At 42.9% G+C, this 12,106-nt stretch overlaps 1 protein-coding gene across 1 annotated transcript in view; it reads left to right on the forward strand.

Moving 5' to 3' along the window:
* Positions 1-3,017: 3,017 nt before the first annotated feature.
* The window catches only part of PMPCB (peptidase, mitochondrial processing subunit beta), a 47,362-nt gene continuing 38,273 nt past the window's right edge, over positions 3,018-12,106 (forward strand). Inside the window, exons 1-3 of the mRNA XM_068276226.1 lie at positions 3,018-3,125; positions 6,666-6,791; positions 7,209-7,295. Of these exons, the coding sequence (XP_068132327.1) occupies positions 3,042-3,125; positions 6,666-6,791; positions 7,209-7,295 (297 nt within the window). The 5' untranslated portion in view covers positions 3,018-3,041. The remainder of the gene's footprint in view (positions 3,126-6,665; positions 6,792-7,208; positions 7,296-12,106) is intronic.

Here is a 12,106-nt window from a genome sequence, read left to right on the forward strand (position 1 = left end):
ATGCTAGACTGCATTGAACGTGACCCACGCATTGTGCGCATTCTGGACAACACCAATTACTGGGTTTATACCCTTCTGGATCCACGGTACAAACACAATGTTCCAAAACTGCTTGAAGAAAGAGTCAGACAGGTCAAAATGGAAGAATACCAGCAGGCCCTTGTGGAGACTTTAGAGAGGAGATTGACATCCTCCCCCTCCTCTAGCCAGTTGTACGCAGACAGACTGACTTCCGCAAACCCAGGACGACCAGGAGGGCAGCAAACAACGCAAGCCGCAGCTAGTACCCAAAAGGGAATGGTATCGGCAGTGTCCTTGGAGTGGGAAAATTTTCTGACACCCATGCAGCCGCAGCCCACTGAACAGCAAGCGTGCAGATCCACCTCCAACACCGATCGCCTGGAGAAGATGGTCAAGGACTACATGTCAGATGGCGTAGCTGTGTCGAACCATCCATCTGCACCCTTCAACTATTGGGTATCGAAGCTAGACACCTGGCACGAACTGGCAATGTACGCAATAGAGGTGCTGGCTTGCCCGGCAGCCAGCGTTATGTCGGAACGCTGTTTCAGTGCTGCCGGAGGCATCGTCACAGATCGGCGTATCCGCCTCTCTACAGAAAATGCAGACCGTCTGACTCAAATTAAAATGAATCAATCCTGGATTGGAAATGACTACGCAACACTCCAGGACCCCAACCAAGTAACATGACCAATGAACATCTGGGATGGTGTTGCGTTTCCGGGCTCTGTTTATTGAACCTCTCATCTGTATTACATTTATGACTGCATGGCGGCAAAAAGCATTGCTGCTATATCCGCACGCTTTTTGTCCACATGCAAGGCCTGGGTTGTTGTGTCTCACAAAGCGTGGCCTTCTCCTCCTGCGCCTGCTCCTGTTCCATCACGTCTGCTGCTGCTGGGTTAGCGTTGCCGCGTGGTCCCTGTTTATTGAACCACTTATCTTTATTACATTTATGACTGCATGGCGGTACAAAGCATGCTATCCGCACGCTTCTTGCCCTCATGCAAGGCCGGGGTTGTTGTGTCTCACAAAGCGTGGCCTTCTTCTCCTCCTGCGCCACCCTCCTCCTGTTCCATCACGTGTGCTGCTGCTGGGTTAGCGTTACCGGTCCCTTTTCCTGGAACCTCTTATATGTATTACATTTATGACTGCATGCCGACAAAAAACATGTTACCTGTGCAAAGAAAACAGACATTTCCCGCATTTAAAAGACAGTTTTCCCTTTGAAACTTTAAAATCGATTTTCTCAAAAACTATAAGCTCTTTTTGCTAATTTTTTTTTCCTCTTGTACCCACTCCCAAGGTGCACATACCCTGTAAATTTGGGGTATGTAGCATGTAAGGAGGCTTTACAAACCACAAAAGTTCGGGTCCCCATTGACTTCCATTATGTTCGGAGTTCGGGTCGAACACCCGAACATCGCGGCCATGTTCGGCCTGTTCGGCCCGAACCCGAACATCTAGATGTTCGCCCAACACTAATTGCCATGAGCAGACAGCAGCCATTAGTATATTAGGGTGACCATATTTTGATTTCCAAAAAAGAGGACGATCACAGCAGCATGTGGGTGTGGTCATGGGTGGGTCCAAATATACAAGACCTTAGCAGTGTGCTGTCCAACTTCATTGGCATGGAGGGTCGTTTTTTTTTTTCTCCAGACCACATGATGGAGGGCCGGCCGACCACAAAATGCAATGAGATTGGCAGAAGATTTCCCCACAAAATGCAATGAGATTGGCAGCAGATTTCCCCACAAATGCAATGAGATTGGCAGCAGATTTTCCCACAAATGCTATGAGATTGGCAGCAGATTTTCCAACAAATGCTATGAGATTGGCAGCAGATTTCCCCACAAATGCAATCTTATTGGCAGCAGATTTCCCCACAAATGCAATCTTATTGGAAGCAGATTTCCCCACAAGTGCAAGGAGATTGCCAGCATACACACCTCAGATCGGCAGGAGATAGGAGCCGAGTCAGCCGCACGCCGGTGAATTCAAATGCAGGAAGTGACATCATCGGTCACGTCCAGCATTTAAAGTTCACCCTGCGGCTGCTATGCGCCGGTCTGGCTGGTTCCCATCATGAAGAGCCGTTTTGGGAGCCGAATGAGCCGGCTCTTTGGGAGTCTCAGTCTAGTGATAGGAATTCCGGCTCTTTAGAAAGATTCGGCTCTCCTGGCTTGCTTGGCCGCTCGGCTCCCTTTAAAGAGACGGCTCGTGAACGGCTCTTCACTACCGACTACCCGGACATTTCAAAAACCTGCTAGGACGCCCCGGACAGGTCGGAAAAAGTGGACCTGTCCGGGCAAAAGAGGACGCCTGGTCACCCTATTATATGTCTATGAGGTTTCCCGCTGGTTCCCCTCAACCAGACTAGTAGTGCCACTTTTATGCCATCGGTTTTGCTGTGTGATTACAAACTCAGCCATTTTTAAGTTTTATAATCCATTGAACACCTAATAATTCCACCATATTTGCAACAGGAGCTAGAACATGACTGTAAGTGTAAAACGCTTAACATTTTCACTGTATTTGCAACAGGAACTAGATAGGAGTTTTGCGGCATGGTGGAACAGCAATTTTACATTATCGACAGTATTTTGGAAATTCTTAGCAAAACAAAAAGATAATTTTGAATAATAAAAAGGCATCTGTAGCCACAGCCCTAACCTTTTTTTTTTTTTTTATATATATATAACATTCTTACATGAAACGTATATATTAAATAATTGCCCTAGTAGTTGTGCCTTCGAGTTTCTATTGCAGAATGGCAATAACATGGCGGGTACGCAAAGGTTTGGGAACTGGGAAGTATAGTGAAAAGTGGTGGTCTGGGGGACAACATACAGCGTACAGCAGCGTGTAGATCTCCGTCATCAACACGTGGTAAGCAAGCACTGCAGCAGCAAGTAACGCCATGATTTCACACACGTCACACCTTCTGTTGCTGAGTACCAATGACTTTGCAAGTTTGCCTGCGGAAGTGATGTCACGTACAGCGCTCCAAATCAAAGATGGCGGCGTCCATGCTGAAGTTGGCCTTATCTCTGAGACACAGAGCTCTGGGTAGTTTCACAAGCAGATTTTCATCACAGCAGGTTAGTGATATGGATGATATGGACAGAAATATAGTTACGTGGGGGAGGAGTACATGTATTGTTTTGCAACCAGCGCATGTAATAGTACGTCCTGGTGTGATAATGCTTCCCTCCTTTCTGTCTCTCATCATGGGATGGATGGGTCAAGAGAGTGAAACTTACGTGTGTTGTAGTATGTATTTGCTGTGTTACTCTTCTAGGGACTCATCAGGAAACCTCATACGGACCAGTCCTCAAATCAAAGTGCCCTCCAAAGCAGGAAGCATTATCATATATCCCAACTTCTTGAGATTAGAAAGAGGGACACTTAAGCCACGCCCTCGTCACAACCCTGATCACGCCCTCGTCACAACCCTGATCACGCCCTCGTCACAACCCTGATCACGCCCTCGTCACAACCCTGATCACGCCCTCGTCACAACCCTGATCTTGCCCTCGTCACACATACCATAAAGATTTCATAAGAAAGATATGTTTTATAATTCAAACCACACTGGTCCTTTCTCTCCTGGTTCATTTTCCTTAATATTAAAATTTTAAAATTAGTAATATATCAATTTGAAGGATGGGAATAAAGTTTAGAGTCAAACACATTTTTAGTAGAGAAATATATATATTTACATAGAGGGACAAATGAGGAGAAAAGAGGGACAGATGGATAAGGCTCCCAAAGAGTGACTGTCCCTCCAAAAGGGGGACAGTTGGAAGTTATGAGCATTATGATTGGCCAAATAGTGTAGTTTACTACAACCTATCTGAAACCCAGCAGTGCCAATCGCTTTAGTGAAATTTCAGTATGAGGTTTCCTGTTGGGTCCCCGAAACTAGACTAGCGCCATGTTTGCTAAGTCCTGTGTAGCATGCTGTAAGGGCTTATTTCCACTAAGCCTGAGCCCGATATGAATCTGCAGCGGTTCTCTGAACGTGAGCTCCACAGGGAAATGTTGCCTATCTAATACATGGCTTGCTGTCCAGATCAAACTTCGGTGCAAATCTGGATGGCATGCTGCATATTTCTGCAGCATGCAGCTGAATCACTATAGCCATGGTACAGCTTAGTGATTTGGGCTGCGGCTACGCAGCACAACAGGAGCTGTGGCCGAATTGGAAATGGTCACGGCTCCGAGTGGTAATAAGTCCTAGAGGTCCATATCCAATCTGCAGTTTTTCCCTTTGGTAAGGTGAGCAGGGAACACTGCCTATTCCTCCTATGATGGCGTGCCATCTGATTTGCACTGTGGTGCAATTCTGAACAGCATGCTGCAGTTTCCCGCAGCAAGCACCCAAATCCTTATAGCTGTGCATTGCATGGCTAAGGGCCTGTTTCCACTACACGAAGATTGAATGCAGAAAAACTGACTCCAATTAATGTCTATGGGCCTGTTTCCACTAAACGTGATTTTTCTGATGCAGATTTTCCCGTAGGCATTCTTCGGAGTCAGTTTTTCTGCATCCAATCTGCATGTAGTGGAAATAGGCCCTAAGCGATGCTGATGTGTAATCTCATCAATACAAGTAGATGCACACCGGTTTAGTGGAAACTGTCCCTTACAGAATACAACAGGTGATGGGCTGACTTATGAGGGCCATGGAAGGAAACTGGAGCTATAGTTGAGCATATGATCAACATAACCAATCAGGCTGCAGCTGGTACTAAGATTCTGAATTGTTGTTTTTGGCAGCTGCTCCTCATTTCTCTCCAATGGGCTCCAGGAATCCATTCCTTTTCCCCTAAGTTTGCCTCGCCCATGGCTGGAAACATTAAGTGAAATCTACAAAGGATTTTGCTTTAACACACACACTGACTACTAGTCATTACTCCATCTAGAGTGACTGCATTCACTTGATGTGGTGGTGGTGTGCAGTTCATTCTAAGAATGTATTCAAGGAAGATCTCAAAGGATTGCACATCAATAGTCTTAGGACTGGTAGCAAGTGGAAATCCATAAACCGTAAGAAGGATCTACATATCTCTGTTGAGGAACTGCGTTTATTGTTCACATCACCAAACCTGATCGTTGGCGAAACGGTCATACATTGTGTTTGGTGATGGAACAATAAACGCAGTTCCTCAACAACAGTATGCGGACCCTTTTTACCATTTACATTATTTTAGGAATGTGGCAACCACCTTTTAGAGCTTTCATGTGTTGTTTCTGAACCCCCAGTGTGGCTGGTCCCAGTCCCACTCAGTTGCATGTGCAGTAACTGAGTGGGGGATAACCATGAAATATGTGGGACATTACTGCATATTCATCTTCTCTTTGGTCAGCATGTTGACATGGTAGTAAACATTTAGCAAAATTATGGTTGTATGCACCAAGCTGTGAAGCAGATTTATCAAGGCCTTGCTAAGGAGAGGTGGAGCAGATGCTCTGGACAAATTCTAAGGGCTTGTTCACACTGAGCGTTTTTGCCTTTATTTTTAAGCGCTGGTGATTTTTAAAATTGCTTTAAAAGCGCTTGTGCAATGTTGCTTTATGTGAGTGTTCTCACATGACTGATGAGCTTTCTTTCCGAGCGCAAGCATGGGTCCTGCACCATTTCTAGAGTGTTTGCGCTTTAATGCAAGTTATAGGTAAATTGCAAAGAGTTCACTTTCTGATTGTCATCAGGAAGTAAAAAAAAAAAAACTAACAAAAGCGCTTAAAGCGCAAATCGCCCAGAAAGCGCTGGGGAAAGCACTCAAGTGTTCAGAGCTTGCGATTACGCTGGCGATTTTTTAATGTGAACAAGGCCTAATTACTTGTTTTGGGCAACTGTTCTGCTTTTACAGCGCTTTTCTTAACTCTGGTCATACTAAATAAATGCTCTGTTTCTTCTAAATTAACTGTGTTTTTTTGGCTTTGGTTTTTTTAACTCTTTTTGCACCCAAACATTTGACTTCTTCCTCAACTCTCATTAGTCATCTAGAGCAGAGCCCCCCAACCCTGTCCTCAAGACTAACCAACAGTACATGTTTATCAGAAAACCATGCACAATCACAGGTGAAGTAATTAGGGCCTGATTCACAAAGCGGTGCTAACAGTTAGCACCCTGGTGAAAAGCCCTTTATCACGCCTAAACTCAGTTTAGGCATGATAAGTTTAGGCATGATAAGTTTAGGCATGATAAGTTTAAGCACCAACTGCGTTAGCACCGCAGTGCACAGCTGATCAAAAGTTTTGCGCTAGCAAAGTCTGGTGCACTTCGCATAGAGTTTAATGGCGCTGCTTTGCGTGCGGGACTTTGCACGCTATCTACACTTATCTAAACTTAGCATGCCTAAACTTATCACACCTAAACTTATCACGCCTAAACTGGCTTTTCACCAGTGTGGTGCAAAGGTTATCATGCCTAAAGTCTTTTAGGCGTGATAACTGAGTTATCACCGCTTTGTGAATCAGGCCCTTAGTGTCTCAGCAGAGCTGATTAACTACCTCTGTGGATTTCCACAAAACATGCACTGTTGGTGGGCCTTGAGGACAGGGTTGGGGAACACTGATCTAGACAGCGTAAAGTCCATATGTGTAACTAACTTTATAATGATCTTCGCATTTAGTTGAAAAGATGTTTGTCCATGCAAGTAAAACAACAAGCCGCTTTAAATGTTCCTGAGACCAAAGTAACCACACTAAATAATGGACTGCGGGTGACCTCAGAGGACTCTGGAATTTCAACTTGCACAGTAAGAGCACTTTTTTTTTATTTCTCAACATTTGCTTGTGTTAAATTGTTTTAAAGATAAGTCTATAGTTAAATGGCTTAAAGGGTCCTAAGCACCATATATAATAAGTATATAAAATGAACCTCCCCCTAAGATAAATTATGTGGGCTTTTGGGATGGGCATTTACTTGCCCATGTGGGGCTGCTCCGAAGCTCCCCATCTAAATGAGGGCCTCCATTTTCTCTGTCCCTGTGCCGCATAATCAGAGATTGAAATACACATGGTGATGTGAAATACACATGGCGATACACATGTTCCTGGCTGCTGCAATGCATGCCAGGAGATGTATTCCATTCATGTGATTACATCTCCCTTTATGGATTGTATTTGATGTAGCCTTAATATGGAGATTTATATTATGCTGAGTTTTTATTTAGGTTGGCCTGTGGATTGATGCTGGCAGCAGGTATGAAAATCAGAAGAATAACGGAACTGCACATTTTCTGGAACACATGGCATTTAAAGTAAGACTTTGACATGAATTGTATTTATGCTCTTTAATGAATTAACCGTATAGTCTCTGAAGTCCACCTTCAGCCAAATTTTCCCCTTAGTTCTGAGTAGACTGTAGGAGGGATAATATCTTAAGCTGTTCTGGCCTACTGCACAGGCACGCCATACTCACACAGGTGCAGTAGGGTCGCTTGTGCTTGAAGATGAGTGCGGCCCTGATCAGATTACCAACAAGCCTTTGTCGTTAATTTTTGGAGGGTCCGCAAGCGGCAATGTGGGACTGGAGGATGCAATGGAAAGCCTCATTAGGATCCAGAGCCTTCTCTCTTCTTAAGTAAGTATGTGATTATTGTACCTGAGCTTTGACTCTGGTACAGTTTTAGGACTCTTTCACAGTGCGACGTTAAAGTCGCACGTTAGAAAATTTTATAATGCAGACTAACGCACAGCAATACAAAGCCTGTGCGACATTCACAGTGCACACGTTGCGTTGTGTGTAACGTGTAGCAATATTTAGAAAGTGCTGCATGCTGTGCGTTTAGCAATACATTTGCTGCGTTGTGTGTTGCACATGCTCAGTAATGTTTTTTGTTTTTTTAAAATGTAACGCATACGCCATTTTCGTTCCATCAGTATGCAACGAAACTGGCGCACCAAGAGTCACATAACGTAGTACAAAATAACGTCCAATTGTATAACCTACATGCACTGTGTTATGGGCACGTTGTGCGACTTTAACGTTGCATCAAACGCAACGTCCCACTGTGAAAGAGGCCTAAAGTTACCTGAGCTGACATATGACATGAGGTAAACATGGCTACATCTAGTACCAAGCCACTTAGAGAGCTTGTTTTCATTCTACTTGTTTGTATTGCAAGAGTTAATACAACAGTGCTTTTAGCTATGCAAATGAGGCAGTTGAACAGTAGTCAAAAGCATCCTTTTATCTCCTGAAAAGTAAATAAAAGGCAAATGGCTGTTATCTGTCAAATAATTCTGATAACCTAGTGCTCTCCCCTTCAGGGCCGTTTTCTTCAAGGGGACAGATCTGTATACTTGAACCCAGCTGATATGGGGCTCCAGTGAATCTTAATAAACAGACATTGTGTTTGGACACGCTAACTTTAGAGTACTTGTAGAGGGTACAGACAGGAACAAAGAACATCTATCAGACCCTAGGCAATGTAACTGTGGATACATGTAAGAGTGTTGTGCAGGTACTCTGCAGGGGAATGAGGGGATTCCACATCTATTACACATTCTTCATGCACAATCTGAACCAGGTTTACAGGTGATAGACAACACCCCTGCGCTGAATGTGCACAACATTCTCAGTGGATTCACAACAGCTCTGCAGGGAGTGCATATGTACTACTGTGTAACTTAATTCATAGTTACCAACCCAGATATTAATTGCATGAGCAAAAAGAGTGCATAAACCTGCATCAGCGTGGAATTATATGGATCTCATTGACCATCCCTACTAGTGACACTACATCAGACATTATTCTTACAACAGAGATATTATTTATTATATATAAAATATTCCTCTGTACACGTCAGTGTTCTCCCCAGAACTTTTTTCCAGCCGGGTGGCATGAAATAGTAGCCGGGTGGGGCTAGATGAGAGAATGCAGGCCAGTGCTTCTGTGAGCAACTATGCTAGGAGGTGAGCCGATGACAGCCGGGTGCTCAACAAAACTAGCCGGGTGGAGCACCCGGCTAAAAGAGCCTGGGGAGAACACTGCATCAGATATACAGTCACAATCAGATATATATATCTGACTTTAAAAATACGGTGACTGCTTTATTGCTCATTCGTGGCCCACTTTGTGCAGGAGCAGCTCCTGGTTGTGGGAGCGCGATGGGGGTGTGTGCGTGAACAGCAAGATAACCCAAGGATGGCAAGGGAGTTCACACACCTCATAGGGCTGAAGGAAGTCCCAGTTAAGTGTCAGAATTCTAGCAGTTTTATTTATGCAGGAAAAGTTGTCATATGTGTATGGTTTAAGTTTTAATGTTCTATGAAATTTAACTGTAAAGTTAGAGTACTTTTTTAAAATATTGCTCGCTGACATTTCAGCATATTCCAAGCAGTGAATCTCATAATTGGATTATTCTAGCTACAAAAGTATTTGTTAGTGCGTGGTCTTGACATTTGAAAAGAGGCTTCTGTGTAAAGACTGGGATCAAGTTAAACTCACATTACTGCAGTAATTATATATGCACATTTTCTTAATTATTAAACATAGATATTAGTAATCTAAATATTAATAATCAATACAGTCCTAAAGAAAGAAATAGTTATTGTTAAACCCTATATAATTTAAATACTTTGAATTACAGTTAAAAAGCTGAGTTCTGCAGTGAAAGTTTCAAAATACATTAGCTGTTTTCCACAAAGTTGTTTAGACTATAATTGTTCTTTGGAATGTCAATAATAAGTTCCAAGGTTTTTGTATTGTCCCGTATTTAGGACAAATGATGCCACCTGGCGGTTTTATAGTCTTATAAATAATAATATTAATATTGCTCGTTATTTATGATGAGATAGTGACCTCTGCCGGTTGAAGATATTCTGTTTATTCATGAGAAAGGCAAATATATAGAACATGATTTTATATTAAGATTTAATATGCAATTATTTCTTATATGATTAATTGTTTTAAGAAGAATTATATAAGTTTTATATTTAAATGAGTATATTAGAAGCACTGTATGCTTCAATAAGCCTTAAATTGCTGAAGGCTCTTACAGGTCTGTGTACAGTATTATAGTGTCAACCTGACCTGGGAAAGTACAGACACATTCCAAAAACTAATTAGCAGAAGGGGATATTATCAGAAATGCGTCATGAATGACATTGTTTAGTCTCAATGTCTTGGAGAAAAAGCAGACAAGATGGCTGGTGACATCCATTTTTAATTAACTGCGTCAAATATGACCTTTTTAATCAAATGTCAGATGACGTTAAATCCCCACAAGATAAGGTAATTAAGAATTTATAAACAATATTGTGATTTAGGTATTCAAAACATAGACAGTGTTAGACACACGGAAGCTTTAGCCAATCAGAACCTGGGATTCAGGGAAATTCCAGATTAGGCAGCCATATTGCATCCAATCCCTCTAAAAGTAGGAACTGAAAGCTCATAGTTTGCAGAAGCCCAACAATCTCCTGAGAAGACACACGAGGCAGAAGCTACCTTCCCATAAGTGGTTCTAGATGCTGAAGAGATGACAGAGAAGGGGTAATATGCTTAATATTCTGGTGATTTACTTTATTAATTTTTCAGCATTAAGTTCTGTTAAGATGTTAGCAAGAAGTTTTTTTTTTTTTTTAGAAGCTATTTTTTATGCTATTACTTTGAGAAGATTATTACTACAAGTTTTACTCAGCTATTCTATACACAGCTATTGATACAGATGAGACTACTTTTGATCTTATTCTACATAACACAACTGTTATATTCTTTTTTGAATGTACTTAGAAGATTGATGATCGCTTGGCTATAAAGCCTTGATTAGATGGAATACTATTAGAAGGAAACACTACTTGGAACTGTTCATATTTTGTATATATGCTGTATGATAAGCAAATCATATACTGAGTGCTCTGATTCATTTCAAGGTACAACGTCAATCTATAATTACTGTTATAGAGGGTTCAGACCCCGCTATGCCGGATTTATATGATAGCAACGCTTTAAAGGCTGGTCCTTTACTGAGTTAGCAATCATGAAAAAGGCAAGAACCGCTCAGGTTTTTGATATACCATATATACACCATATATACTCGCATACAAGCCGAATTTTTGACCCCAAAAAATTGGCCTAAAAGTGGGGGTCTCGGCTTGTATTCGAGTCAGCTGGCTGTGCCCCCGGCTGTGTCTTCCCCCCTATGTCCCGCAACAGAGTAAGTGCAGCTGTGAAGAGGCTGATGTGCCCCAGAGCGTGCAGCATTGTAAAGAGCAGGAATCCTTTACATGTATCGCCCGCTGTCTCTACTTCCCTCCCTCCCGACATGCTGCAGCCGGGAAATGTACTCTCACTTACTGTATTCTCAATGCTGCATCCTCCGTGGCAAGGCTGTGCTATTATGTACCGATACTTGTGTTTATGTGACAGGCGGCTACACACTGTGCTTATGCTCAGAGATGTACACGGACATGGCTGCAGCACACTATCATGAAGCTCTTATAGTGTGCTGCAGCCATGGCAGTATACATCTCTGAGCATAATCACAGTGTGTGGCCGTCTGTCACATAAACACAAGTATCGGTACATAACAGCACAGCCTTGCCACGGAGGATGCAGCATTGAAAATACAAAAAGCTACATTTCCCTGCTTCAGTATGTCGGGAGGGAGAGAAGTAAATAGTGAAAGTTACAAGCAGATGTAGGCTAAGTCTTCAAGAGACTACATCTCCCTGCATGCTTTGCTGCCATCTACTGGGCATGTGCGGAAGACATGCAGTCAGGAAGCTCGTGGAGTGCACAACACAGAGATGACACTTGCAGAGGAGATGGAAGCAAATATTCATGCCACGTGTGGGCTGTGGGTCTCAAGGAGCAGTTGCTCTGCTTGCAGCTTTGCAGATCCTGTAGTTAGCACTTAGTGCCCTGGTGAGTCCAGCTTCACACTGATTTGCCCTTTGTCTGATGTGAATTATAATCTGCCATGGGGAAAATCTCCAACTCCTGTTAGCAACATTTAAGACTCCAGGGTGTGGAAGATTTGTCTTGGGCAATGTCCCTGGTTTATAGAAGGATTTGTGTCTAGAATAGGCTGGGAGCTAAGCAGATGTGAGGGGCAATCAGCA

Source organism: Hyperolius riggenbachi, chromosome 3 (assembly GCF_040937935.1).
Source record: "Hyperolius riggenbachi isolate aHypRig1 chromosome 3, aHypRig1.pri, whole genome shotgun sequence".
NCBI classification, from domain to species: Eukaryota; Metazoa; Chordata; class Amphibia; order Anura; family Hyperoliidae; genus Hyperolius; species Hyperolius riggenbachi.